General features: G+C 40.8%; 1 protein-coding gene across 3 annotated transcripts in view; it reads left to right on the forward strand.

Moving 5' to 3' along the window:
• Positions 1 to 14,989, forward strand: part of LOC122798538 (protein lifeguard 2-like) — an 861,262-nt gene that overhangs the window by 432,672 nt on the left and 413,601 nt on the right. For all 3 annotated transcript variants that reach the window (XM_044067573.1, XM_044067575.1, XM_044067574.1), the window contains exon 5: positions 3,778 to 3,831. In XM_044067573.1, coding sequence (XP_043923508.1) covers positions 3,778 to 3,831 — 54 coding nt within the window. The remainder of the gene's footprint in view (positions 1 to 3,777; positions 3,832 to 14,989) is intronic.

Raw genomic sequence — 14,989 nt, forward strand, 5'->3', positions numbered from 1 at the left:
AGTCCCATTCAAAAAGGTTCCAGCAGCATCACTGGGCTAATGGTGATGGACTGCAGTGGTCTCAGGGAGGTCATGCTGTCTCTGTAAGTGGTGTGCACACTAATCCTGACTTCTTCTCCAGCTGCTCCTTGTCAGAAGAAAAAAATGGTGTAAAATTTTCAGGGAGAGGAGGCTGAGAGACATTGTCAAGTATGGCTACTACAACCCATTCATGTCCTGGCTAAAATTATAGTTTTTATCCTTGGTGGACATGCCACCCAGTCAAAAAATGCAAGTAAGGAAAGAGGTGGAACTTCGTCTTATAAAATGAATCATTCAGGAGTTCACAACACACCAGTGAGGCTAAGGATATTTATTATTCCATATTCTTTCTAGTACCCCAAAAGACCCATTACCTTAGGCCCAAACTGGATCTCAACAGTCTTAAGTGCCTTTATTTCAAAGCAATGTGTTCTCACTTAGTCACATAAAAAGCCATTCCTCCAAGTCTGTCAAGAGGTGAGTGGATGTGCTGTTATGCTCTACAAGATACTTCTCTACATCCAAAAATGCATCCAAGAAGTCCTTCACTTCAGAATAGGGGCCAGTTATTGCAACTTTCAGTCCCTGATATTTGCCTAACCTTGGACCCACAGGCATTATAACAAACGTATGACTGAATGTGGTAGTGGCTAATCTCTGCCTGCAGGACATTAACAGTCTTTTCCTGTTTGTATAATTGAGTTATGGTGCAACACATCAGGGACATTCTAACTCAGCAGAGGGATCTTCTGTTTAGTTTATTCCCAGGGCTGGAAGTCATGGTTAGTCTGGGAAGATTATAACTCAATCCCACACAATTTTTTTTTCACAGGGGCATAGCTCTCAACCTTCCATGTCCCTCACAATGTGGAACAAATAGGCAAAATGTGGAACACATACTAATGGCTTACTAACAGCTTCAACTAGGAAGGTCATAGGATGGTTAAAATATACTGTTTTTTCTTATACATAAGATCTTTTAATTAATTTATATGATTCATTTCTATGTACAATAGATTTCACTTAAAAAAATTCTTAACACTGAATGTGTGACAGAATTTTTCAATGTGGAACTTTCAGGAACTTCGAGGAACATGAACTTTTTAAGACCCCAAATGAGGTACGCTCCTCGTAATGAGGTACACTTGAGAGGTATGCACAGAGGCCTTACAAGATCTGAGTTTTTGTACTCTTGGACAGGATACAGTGCATATTGAAAATGGTTCTGCAAATCTTTGCCTACTTGCACTGGGTTCATGTCAGCTACAGTGTTTGGGACAGTCTTCTCCAGATTACAAACAACAGTCTTATAATGAATGTTTCAGTCACAATGGTCCAGTACTGGAACTCTCAAGATCAGTTAATCAGGATTTCCAGGGCGTGTTACAATAATCCATTTTGCTGGCTGTAGCTGTGTTACCTTCTTCATGGCAGCCCATTTGCTGTCCCATAACCCTCTGCAGTAGTCAGTATGGATGCCTCTGCCCAGGCATTTCAGTGGATAGAAGGTCCAAGGGATGTAGCCCTCCTAGGTGTTATTCTTGCACTTCAGTATTGTGGATATTAGAGCAGTCCTACTAATTCCAGGACATTCTTCCTTGTGGTGCTCTGTAGATTCATTCTGACAGTATGGCTGCTGTGTGGTAATTCAACTGTGTTGGGAGGAGAGAAGAGTCTGGGAGTGAGCAATCTCACTATTGTCTAGCTGTCACACATATTCCTAGGGCAGCCAACTTTGTTGCGGATAGTCATCATCTGTGATGCCCCCCAAGTGGTCACTCAGTTTGCCCTTTGCCAAGATGTTGTTCCTGAAGTAGGACTATGCAATTTGTGATTGGTTAGGTTCTCTAATGAGCGCCAAGTATCTCTTTAATCCATCCACCTTGTGGACAGAGCAGGGATTCATTATCCTAGGACTGTCATCAGGGATTATTGTCTGCATTTCAAAGTTTAATCTGATGATGAAGTTTTGTAGGTTCTGTATTGGCCCAAACAATTTTCAGCTGTTGCAGTGGCTTCAGGTGGAGTCTCCTATCAGGCTGACTCTGAGGAAGACACTATTGTCTCATCCCTTTGGAAAATCATATTAAAACCTTCACACTGTAAACCTAACAGCATAGCTGCTCAACTTTCACTTACAGCAGAAGACCTGCAATTTTTCAGGCAGAGTGGTATCTTCTTTTTTGCCCAGAGAATGTCCACCCCAAAGATGCATCAGGGTAAATGGAAGTCATTTTTAGTTGGACGTCACAGCATGTATGACCATTTTACAGCTCCTGTTTGCTCATGTCTTCAACTTTTTGATTTTGATTCAAGGCTTAGCTGTTCACTAATTAATGTGCACCTGGCTGTTGTCTCTAATTTTCATGCTGGGTAACAATTATATTCTTTAGTCTGTCTTAAAGTTTGCAAAGCCTTTCTGAGGAGTGCATTTCAGCTGTATTTGTATCCTTCCTTTAGGCAGCCTGTGCTGTCTTGGGATCTCTGTTTTATTTTGGGGAAACTTACATGTTTTATTTCCTTCATCTACAGTAGGGATGAGGAGGATTTGCAAGAGCTCCCTAGAGCTTATTCTGTTAGGGTGGTGGCTATATTTTTTGTAAGGCATGTTTGGGTGACATGTGCACTGCTGCCCCCCCGATTACTTTTGTGAGACAGACATGTGTTAGACATCATCTCCAGGTCTAGGTCCTCATTCAGGGGCACAGTAACGAAGTGTATGTTGGCAGATGGGTGTATGGCATACATGCCTCCACATGTTCCTAGTTCCCCGACTCAGTGGTACACTCTCCACTATAACAGCAGAAGCCTGCCCACTCTTTTTCATTAGTGATCCCTCATCTACCAGTAGGTGTCAGTAATGCTTTGGGCCTAGTTGCCTCCCTTTTCTGGACAGACAAAGTCAAACATATCCTTCCCCTGCCACCCCCCCCCCCAAGCACCCATGCTGTGCTGACAAACACAACTAGGGGCAAACAGAAGTTTCTTGGGTTGAAACCAAACGACAGCCATGTACAAAAAGAAAACTCAAAAATCCAGATAAAAAAGAAATGGGCAACCAGGAGCACACCAACGACTAGAGTTTATTGTGACAAATACAATTCAGGTTCCATCAATCAATATACATTTCATGACTTGTCATTTTTTTTTTTGTTATTTGTAACAGAAAAGATCTGAGCTTTCCATTAACACAAGCGTGCCTTTTTGGATTAGAGAGGAGAAGTTAAGTAATAATACACAGCTTCCAACTTGACTGGTTTCTTAGACTGTGAACGTATTGTAAAAGTACTGCCTTGGCCATATTTGGGTATGCCTTATAGTGTCCATCTCACTCCATGGAGACTACAAATATGTTTTGATTAACAAGACAATAAAAATAAAATAAATGACAAGAACTGAAGACCAGAGGAATGAAAATAGTTTTAGAGCAGAGTAAAGCTTTTTTTCGTAGAAAAAAGTTCAAATCATGGACAAGGTTTCCCAATTCAGTTATCTGTTTTAATGCAACTATAAAAGTATGACTTTTTCAGATGTTTACAGAAAAGAACAATGCCAATGTATACCAGAAATGTGTAATCTGCTTACATGAGATAGCAAATCTTAGGTAAAAATGTTCTTTCTGGCATGCATGTGGGGCAGCAGTACATACAGATAATCAGTGTGTTGATGGTGGATACTTGCTTTGTTAGCATGCAGGTATTATTACCTATTGAAATGTGATTTAACTAACAGAATTCCATGCATTTGTTTTAACAGTGAACAAGTACAGAGATACATCCAGAACAACAGTGCTTTATATTTCGCCTCATAGTGAGTATGCGGATTGCCTTAACGTGTTCTTTTTATTTGTGAGGTAAAGAAGGGAGACAAAAGAAAAATAGATTAAAACAGATTGTATTGCTGCACTGTAAATTGTATGTGGCTTTTTTTCTGTATTCACTTTTTTTCTTTTACTGCATTGTTTTTAACCACAGCTGTTCTTTTAGCCCTACAGGCTATGACCATGTGCACTTATGCACACTGTTACCAAGTGACTTCTAGGTGGGAGTATGTGGCAAATTGGTAAAGAGTCCTGCTGACCCTCATCATAATGATGATTGTAAATGAGGGTACCACAGACTTAATGAAAGATTCATCTATGAGTTAAACATCCTAGTTCAATTAATGTTCCTTTCAGATTTATCTTATTTTGGACAAAAGTTAGATTTGCAGGATGCTTGCTTCATTTACTTGTGTCGTGCAAGACGGCGCAGACTCATTAATAAGGCGTATATGGTATATTCCTTGATATTCACTATTCAGCTCTAGTGGCACTAGTGGCATAGAGGGATAAAGCCCTGACTAAGGCCAAGGTGACTTGGGTTTGATTAGCGAATCAGACACCAGACAGAGCCAGAAGAGGAGGGTGGGCATGGCCATCCTCGAGGGTGGGGGGATGTTAAAGTAGAGCCAGCCACTCCCTCCATAATTCCTTGTATGAGGAGCAGCGACATGGATGCATAGCCGGGGGGGGGGTACAAGCATTAGTGTCACCAAGCCATGTCTTGACAATCTTCTTCTTCTTCTTCTTTCGGCTTTTCCCGGTTAGGAGTCGCCACAGCGGATCACCTGTCCACTCATGATTGGCAGTGGAGTTCTACGATGTTGAGTTGCCAGCTCAGTGCCCAACCTTCCACAGAAGGCACACACATGCACGCACTCACACATAGGGCCAATTTAGAGTGTCCAATCCACCTACAGCATGTCTTTGGTATGTGGGAGGAAACCGGAGCACCTGGAGGAAACCCACGCGATCACAGGGAGGACAAGCAGATTCTGCAAGCCATGTCCTGACAATAGCTTTCAAAAAAGATGTGCAAAACAGTGCATTCACATGGGGAGGACATTCTTGGCCTCTGTGGTGATAAAGATCACATGTGCTTTCCTTCCCAGAGTCAGTCTATTAGACCATTACAAAAAGACACTATCATTACCAGGATGTCAGCAAGGGTGTGAAGAACCCTCATGAGTGCCTCAATGACATCTCCCTCTAGAGAGCTGTCACCTTGATCCTGGGTAAAATCCCTTTGTAAGGGAACAAAAAAGAATTGTGCAAGTGTGGGATGAGTTGATGGTTTGCTGGCAAAAGAACAAAAAAGTCACATATAAAAAATATATATATAGTCTGTGACTTTCAGTGTCTTGCAACTCTGTGTTAAAAACAGTGAGACCAGGAAAGTAAGTGGTCATGTTTGATACCCGTTGATGTGACTTTATTTACTGTTTTGTTTTGAAATTGTGGCTTCAAGTATACCAAAGACATTTTGGCCTCCTTATATGAGTGGACTTAAAGGTCCTTATCATAAATATGTGACATTGTTATATGGTGATCCATTTCAAAACCGTCAAAGCACAGCTAAACTGAAACTGTCAGGGCTTTCTGAAAATCAGGGCCAGCTACATAGTAGATAGTTTCAGTACCTGAAATGATGTTTATACATCATTTCAGGTACTGAAATGATGTTTATACATGAGTGCCATGATTTATACATACACATACACACACATACACAAACATATATATATATATATATATATATATATATATATATATATATATATCTATATATATATATATACATATATATATATATATATATATACACATATATATATATATACACATATATATATATATATATATATATATATATAAATATATATATATACACACACACATACACAAACATATATATATATATATATATATATATTTATCTGTGTATATATATATATATATTTTTATATATATATATATATATATATATATATATATATATATATCTCTATATAAATATATATAGAGATATATATAGAGAGATATATAGATATTTGTTTACTAAGGTAGTGCACTGATCAGTATTGACCAATTTCAGGCTCATGCTGGGTGAACTACATAACATTTCACAAACAAAAATACAGAAATGTAAGCAAATTTAGACTAGTTATATATAAAAACTGTATATATGCATTCCAGTGAGCAAGCACAGTGCAATGATAAATCAAGCAGAGTATAATATACAATATGTGCATTAGTTTCTAAAGTGGGTCAATTTTCAGTAAATCCTGAAAGAGGAGAAGAGACATAGAAAGGAGACAGGTTAGATGATATGTACTGTGTTGAAGCAGGATCATTTGGCTTGAATGGAGAAATGCTTTTTGAGTTGCATTCTGAATTTGGAATAAGTGTTGATTTCCTTTAGGTTGATGGGGAAGGCTTACCAAAAAGTGGTACCTGAGAGGAGAAGGCATGTGCAGAGCTGTGGAGTTTGGTTCTAGGGATACTGAGAGATGACATGGCTTATGAGTAGTGTCTCAGATTGTATAAGGAGTTTTTTCTTGAACTCTAGCTACACGAGAAGTAAATGTGTGGAGCTGGAGTAGTTTGTAGAGTTGGGATATTAAAAGTAGGGTAGATCTTTGGTTTAATGGGTAGCCATTTAGCTTTTTCTAGGCAGATACAGTGATGCTTACAGATTGGCGAGTTTGTAATGAATTGGCAGATGCGGTTAGAGATAGTCTGTAGTGCGGCCATGTTTTTCTTGGCAGAAGCAAAACTGGGAGCCCATATTCAAGTTGAGAAATGAGAACTGCTTTGCCAATGGCTGCCCTGGCTGGTAGGATAGAAAAGAGGAGATCTTTGTGGCCCAGAAAAGGAGGGAGTTTGTTTTGGCTTTCACTCTAGCTATGTGAAAATGGAAGTTTAGTGACCAATCAAGCCATAGTCCTATGTATTTGAAGGTGGAGGTTGTCACTATGGAATGCTTGTGTAAGTTAAACATACTTCAAAAAGTCAGATACTTGATGAATTTCCTGTGGGGTTCCAAAAAAATAGTTTTGATCATGGTGGAGTTGAAAAGTTGTTTATGGTTTATCTGCCACTAATAAAGTTTGTGTAAATCCAAATGGAGTTGGCATTGATTGCTGGTGTGAGAGTCACCTGATCAGTAAATGGCCATGTCATCAGCATAAAGGATAAGTGGGAGATGGGGGAAGGTCATAAGGAAGTTTATTAAAGAATATGGAGAAGAGAAGGGGAGGCAAGAATGGATCCTTTTGCCACACATTTGGTAATAGGTTCAGATTTTAATTGAAAGGATCCTATTTAGGTCTGAAGTATCTGTCAGTGAGGAAGTTTTTAAACCAGGGAGTTGCATCTGGACTGATACCAATTTCAATTAGTTTGTTTTATAGGTTCATAGGTTCATAGGTTGGTACTAGGCTATCGGCCCTAGGGCCTATACAAGCGTAGCCATAACAATTCCCTGGCTATTTCTTCCCACACTATTTACTTCCCTGGACCCCTGGGGCGAATTTTCTTTCTCCCATCCAATTGTCAAGGTTCCTTTTGAAGAGGGCCAAAGAGGCACTCTGCTTGACATGTATGGACAGTCTATTCCAGAGTATGGGGAGTCTCTGCGTCAGGAACCTATCCCTCCAGTGTGTTTTGTTTATTGTGATGACAAGGTGTAGATCCGTGGAGTGTGTGGCTCTGAGAGATTGGGATTTCTTTAAGTGTAGCATGTCCAACAGCTCTGGGTTTGACATAGCCTTGTATGTTAAGCAGAGATCGCCTCTGAGTAGACGATATGTGACAGAGTATAGCTGGAGTTTTTTAAGGTGGTCAGCGTAGGGCATCTGCTTTAGGCCTGTGATTCTTTTAGTGAGGTATTTCTGCTGCCTTTCCAGTTGTTGCAGATGTCTTGAGAAGTACATACCAAACGTGGCATTGTATTCTATAATGGGTCTAATGAGGGATGAGTACAGTGGGTGAATGACTTCCTTTTTTCTGGATGAAAAGCCCTTAGTGATGAGGTGTGCCACATAGAAGGATTTCCTGACTGTTGTGGTGATGTGGTTATTGAAGGTGAGACCACTGTCCATCTGTGTCCCAAAGTCTCTTATCACACTTTCCGTGTTTAGTGTACTGCCACCTATGTGGTAATTCACGGGTACATGTTTTTTCCCAAAGGGGATAACTATACGTTTCTTGGCATTGAGCTTGAGCCCATGGCTCTGGCACCAAGCATCTGTTTCTGTAGGGCCCTTTTTATAGAGTATCCACATCATTTGGGGATTCAATAATGGCTCCTGGTTTACAGTCATCTGTGAACCTTGTTAGCCTGAGTCCTTTAGTGTTGGCTTGTACTTCAGAGAAGTAGATGCTAAACAAGAGCGGTCCCAGGACTGAACCTTGAGGTACTCCACTTGTCACTTGTCTGGAGCTGAATTTGGAGTCGGCTACTTTTACAGTGTGGGTTCTGTCAGTAAGCCAGTTGGCAATCCATCGAGTGACGTAGGGATTAATGCCCAGCTTAGTAAGTCTGTCTATGATTCCAGAGTGGGGGATGGTGTCAAAGACCTTGTCGAGGTCCAGATAGGCTGTGTGGACCACCTTACCCTCGTCCACGGCTCTGGAGACTGATTTTTGGAGAAGGTAGTGGTTAATGAGGTCAAATGCCTTTGGCAGGTCTGTAAATAAGGCACCTGCAAGGAGGCCTCTATCAGAGTTTTATAGGATATCAATGGTTAGGGACAAAAGTGCTTTCATAGTACTTTGTTCAGGCCAGAATCCATGCTGTGAATGATAGTGATCATAATCAAGAAAAAAAGATATTTTATTTTATGGCTGGGACCCGAAAGATTCTCATTTGTATTTTCTGTTTTTTATGTTGCTTATCATTTTGCATAATACTACATACTTCTGCTGTCTTGGTAGCCCATCTTGTTTCTGGAAATTGTCAAAATTAAGCAGACAAACTGAAAAAAATACTTATTGTATTATATATCATGGCTTAGTGAAAAAAATTAATCTGTATGGGGATACATTTCATGTCAATATCTGCACCCTACTAGGTAGTGGACAATAGCAGCCAGTTTGGATTCTTATGCTGTTGTTTTATAGCTATATGGTAAAAACTGAAGTGTACATTAAGCTGTCTCTTTCCCCATATGTTATATTCGGGGGTAATGATGAGAATCCATATTGAAAACAATATTTGGAAACAGTTCATAGTATTGTTTGCTTTTTTAGATTTTTTTTCTTGTTGTGCTTTAGTGGTCACAGTTTAGCATTACAGAGACAATGAAGAGCCTGTTGAAACCTGGACGTTATAAATAATGTTTTTACAACTTAGCCAGTGTACATTCAGGCCTTGCAGGTGTCTTTCCACCTCAGTCATGTTAATGTTATTGTGACTATACAATCGTTTTAAGTTTCTACCTCCTTACTCCAAGTTTATTGATCTAATTATGTTTTGAGAACCAAGTTGTCCGACTGGGTTATAACTTATTTTCAGTAGATGCCTGTGTAAAAGCACCATAAATACTTTTTAGATCATGTACCAAAGAACAGAGCATGCTTAAATTATTACAGTATCAGATTCATATACGTTATAACTGCAATTAGCAAAGTACTGAAGTAGCTGAACATTTTATATAAACTCTCACATTCACTGATCATGGAAGCAAAGCTTGCAGTTGCATTAAACATACTTCTGCTCTGACTTGATTATGCCCTGCTAATTATAGCATTGCAGTCACCACTTAAAAGTTTCTTGCAAAGTTGCAGAGAATAAGATGTAAAGCTTCATCCACCCAGCCATTAACAGACAACATCAGTGTATCCCCGTACAAAAAGCTAAGCCAGAGAAATATTTTTGCTTGGCAATTTAGTGGTGTACAGTAGACTCCCTCTTATCCAACCTCTCTTTAACCAGTCATCAAATTTCTGCTGTAGTCCTAGCAAAATACAGCAGAGAAGAACAACACTTCTGCCTCCTCTGGGTTAAATAATGACACATTTGAGTTTTAGACTTCATATTCATTAGAAAAATGCATAACAACACAAATCCTGTTATTCTAGCTGATTTATAACCTATAAATGTTATTGTGTATGCTTTTTCTGATTAACCAGCACATAGAAACAAGCTATTTATAAGATGCTCCTGCAAAAACTTAAGAAGTCAAGATAGCTCTCAACTACAAAGGCCAGCTTGCACACTAGCAGCAGCTGAGAAAACATCTTGTAAAATAACCTCTACCATCTGGAATACTTTTAAAAGTACAAAATACTGACAAATTGCTTGATTTTTGAAAAATAATTGAAAGCACACTTGGCTGTTAAATGTAAATGCAACTGTTTACAGAATCCAGGATAAGTAATTTTTGAAAATATTGGCAACTCAATTAAACCAGAACCTTTGCTATCTCATCTAATGAAGAGCAAACAAAAAAATCCTCCACCTTTTACTGTAGAAAGCTGATTGGTGCATTTGTACCAATCAGCTTCATACAATCAGAACCATGCTCCCTTAGCTCTTCAAGCTCATCATCATCTTCTTTCGGCTGTTCCCATTAGGGGTCGCCACAGCGGATCATCTGTTTCCATTTCTTCCTGTCCTCTGCATCTTGCTCTGTCACACCAACCACCTGCATGTCCTCTCTCACCACATCCATAAACCTTATCTTAGGCCTTCCTCTTTTCCTCTTACCTGGCAGCTCCATCCTTAGCATCATTTTCCCAATATACCCAGCATCCCTCCTCAGCACATGTCCAAACCAGCACAATCTCACCTCTCTTGCTTTGTCTCCAAACTGTCCAACCTGAGCTGACCCTCTAATATACTGATTCCTAATCCTGTCCATCCTAGTCACACCAAGTGCAAATTTTAACATCTTTAACTCTGCCACATCCAGCTCTGATTCCTGCCTTTTTGTTAATGCCACTGTCTCCAACCCATATAACATAGCTGGTCTCACTACCCTCTTGTAGACCTTCCCTTTCACTCTTACTGGTACCCGTCTTTCACAAATCACTCCTAACACTTTTCTCCACCCATTCCACCCTGCCTGTACTCTCTTCTTCACCTCTCTTCCACACTCACCATTACTCTGAACTGTTGATCCCAAGTACTTAAACTTATCCACATTTACCAACTCTACTCCCTGCATCCTCACCATTCCTCTACCCTCCCTTTCATTTACACACATATATTCTGTTTTAGCCCTGCTGACCTTCATTCCTCTCCTCTCTAAAGCATATCTTCACCTCTCCAGGGTCTCCTCAACCTGGTCCCTACTCTCACTACATATCACAATGTCATCTGCACACATCATAGTCCTTCGGGCCGCCTGTCTGATCTCATCTGTCAACCTGTCCATCACCACTGCAAATAAGAAAGGGCTCAGAGCTGATCCTTGATGTAATCCCACCTCCACCTTAAACGTATCTGTCACTCCCACCACGGTCCTCACCAATGTCACACTACCCTCGTACATATCCTGTACCACTCTTACATACTTCTCTGCCACTCCTGACTTCCTCATACAATACCACAACTCCTCTCTAGGCACCCTGTCATATGCTTTCTCTAAGTCCATAAAGACACAGTGCAACTCCTTCTGACCTTCTCTGTATTTCCCCAACAACACTCTCAGAGCAAACATTGCATCTGCAGTGCTCTTTCCTGGCATGAAACCATACTGCTGATCACTAATCATCACCTCCCTTCTTAACCTAGCTTCCACTACTCTTTCCCATAACTTCAAGCTGTGACTGATCAATTTAATTCCTCTGTAGTTACTGCAGCTCTGCACATCACCCTTATTCTTAAAGATAGGTACCAAAACACTTTTTCTCCACTCCTCAGGCATCCTCTGACTTTCCAAAATTTCATTAAACAATCAGGTTAAAAATTCCACTGCCATTTCTCCTAAGCACCTCTATGCTTCCACTGGTATGTCATCTGGGCCAACAGCCTTTCCATTCTTCATCCTCTTCATAGCTGTCCTTACTTCCTCCTTGCTAATCTGTTTCACTTCCTGATTCACTATCCCCACATCATCCAACCTTCTCTCTCTCTCATTCTCTTCATTCATCAGCCTTTCAAAGTACTCATTCCATCTACTCAACACACTCTCCTCACTTGTGAGTACATTTCCCTCACTATCCTTTATCACCCTTACCTGCTGCACATCTTTCCCAGCTCTGTCCCTCTGTCTAGCCAATCGGTGCAGGTCCTTTTCTCCCTCTTTAGTGTCCAGTCTCTCATACAACTCTCCATATGCCTTATCCTTAGCCTTCGCCAACTCTCTGTTTGCCATGCGCCTGATCTCCTTACACTCATGTCTACTTTCTTCATCTCTTTGACAATCTCACTTCTTCTTCGCCAGCCTCTTCCTCTGTATACTCTCCTGTACTTCCTCATTCTACCACCAGGTCTCCTTGTCCTCCTTCCTCTGTCCAGATGTCACTCCAAGCACCTTTCTAGCAGTCTCCCTTACTAGCTCTGCTGTAGTTACACAGCTGTTCGGTAACTCTTCACTGCCTCCCAGTGCCTGTCTTAACTCTTCCCTGAACTCCACCTCACAATCACCCCCTTTTTAACTTCCGCCATTTAATCCTTGGCAATGCTCTCACACTTGTCCTCCTCTTCTTGATCACCAATGTCATCCTAAAGACCACCATTCTATGCTGCTTAACTACACTTTCCCCTGTCACCACTTTACAGTCTCCAATTTCCTTCAGACTGGCCCTCCTATATAGGATATAATTCACCTGTGTGCATCTTCCTCCACTCTTGTATGTCACCCTATGCTCCAAGAGGGGAAAAAAAAGAGCTGCACTTCTGCACTTTCAATTACTCCACTTAACACTTTGCACCCAGTGCAAGTGCCCCCTTTGCTCCACCCTTGCAACACTTCTGAATTAAACTATTTACTATTGTACTGTGAAAATACTTCCTCTTTTTTATATATCCTGTTACTGTAAAGTACTGTACATTATGCCTCTGTACAGGTTATATTCTGCCATGTTTATCTATTGTCTTATGATCATAAATGATTGTAACTCTGTAGTTAATTTGTATGTTTGTAATTTGCCTAATGGCTAAGTTGTGCCCAAAAACAGCCCTGTTGTTGAGACTGCTTTATTTAGGCAGTTAACAAGTAGAATAAATAAAAAAGTAAATTACAATATTACAATATGAAATAAAGTAAAACAACGAGTGAGAAGGTCACTGAAAAAACAATCAGTAAAACAAAATGAAAACTCCAGCAAAGCTAGAACTTCCACTGAGTGACCTCCCAAACCTCTTGTATCAGAGGCACACGGGATATATGCAAATGATCTGATCCTTATGAACATCAGGTGTTTCAGCTCATTGGCAATTCTGAATGCCCATGACTTGTTTTGTCATTTTACTGGACAATTTTGTCTTGTGGTTGTCTTTACTATGTGCTGCAATTCTGTTTTCATAGCTAGCTTTAGAGGATTTGATGAGGGATCTCAACTTTTTGTTGAGGCTGATAAGGGAGTTTTTCCAGTCTTGGGACTTCAACTTATAGGTTCATAGGTTAGTTAGCACAAGAAGCTGTAGTAACTTATTCCACATCAGTTTCCTCCTCCTGTTGTAGAGTCTGTTTATGGCAGGGGACCACCAGACTGACTTCCTTTTTTTGGAGGAGAGCGTATTGGTTCTAATGGGTATGGCGAGATCCATGCATTTGTGTACATATTCGTACAGTGCATTGGTGTATGATTCGGCAGTCACACAACTATTATCAGTTTGCATAGGTGCCTTGAAGTTAGCCACATCTGTTTTTAGGAGCCCAAGGTTAGCTTTGGAGAAGTTTTTCATGGTGGTTACTTTTGCAGGGGGGGTGGTGGTGGGAGGGATGTGGATTTTCAAGGTGATTAGTTTGTGGTCAGATCTAACCAGGGAGGAGCTGACTACTGGTGTAGAGCAATGGTCACCCATGTTAGTAATGACCAGGTCAAGGATGTTGCTACCCCTAGTGGGGGTAAGAACGAGCTGGTCCAGGGCATTGGAATTAATGAACTCCAGGAAACGTTGGGCAAGTGTTTTGCTGTATTCTGGGCTGTGGTGTAGTTCCTGTGTTGTCCATTACCTTACTTGGATAGAAGGAAGTTTCTTTGCTCACCAGTGGGAGTGGGGAGCCTTGAGCAGCCTACCTGTCCTTGGGGGAAGTGACCTCAGCACAAGAAGCTGTAGTAATTGGTTGTTTGGGACCATTCCTAGCTCTTTTGTAGTTCACTGCTTAAAATTCGCGTTTGCACGGCTTTCTTGTGATGCGCATAGCGCAGCGCCGGTTAAACAAGGTTAAACTTGTTTAAACTTTTTCTGGCTCCGCCAAGTCTGCTCTTCAATTTTTCCCTTAGAACTGTTCTACTTGCAATCTAAACAGCCTATACTCTATCTGAAAAGCTCAGCACTTGCTCCTAAAGCATTTTTTACACAGGTAAAGCACTCTTAAACAAAAGAAAGTACTTCATTCACCTAAATTCTGTTGAGTACCCATTTCCCTATAGGTCCTTTCTGACTCAGTTACACAGCAATCTTTTTCACTATTTCTAGCATATCGAAGGGTCAGTTGCTGGCGTCCTCTCCTGTTCAGCTGGTGAATCTGTGAATCTTGAGGCAATGTTACAATTGCCTCATGTACACAGACAACCCTCTCCTCCTCCCAACAAATACAAATATATGCGAGAGATGCAACTATATAGCCAAACTGGAGGCTGAGCTCTCTCAATTCAGTATGGGCAAGACCAGTCAGGAGGAGAAGGTAACCACGCACACCACAAACCCAGTCTCACATAGAACTATCACAACTGCAAACCAAACACATAAACACACAAAAACATACTCGGAGGCGCTGATTAAAAATCTACCAAAACAACAGAGGCCTCCAAAGCAGACACCCAAGCAATCACCACCTCAAGACATAGCACATGCAACACATAGTTCACAAAGTCAGTGTGCTAAACAGTTACAGCCCTTAAGGCCAAACAACATGCCAGACACACTTGTAATAGGTGACTCCATAGTCAGACACACTGACGTCCCGCTCACCAGACTGAACAAGGAAAAGGTCACAGTAAGCTGCCTGTCGGGAGCTAGAATCCGCC

This window comes from Protopterus annectens, chromosome 3.part1, assembly GCF_019279795.1.
Source record: "Protopterus annectens isolate FY-2018-M chromosome 3.part1, PAN1.0, whole genome shotgun sequence".
Taxonomy (NCBI): Eukaryota; Metazoa; Chordata; order Ceratodontiformes; family Protopteridae; genus Protopterus; species Protopterus annectens.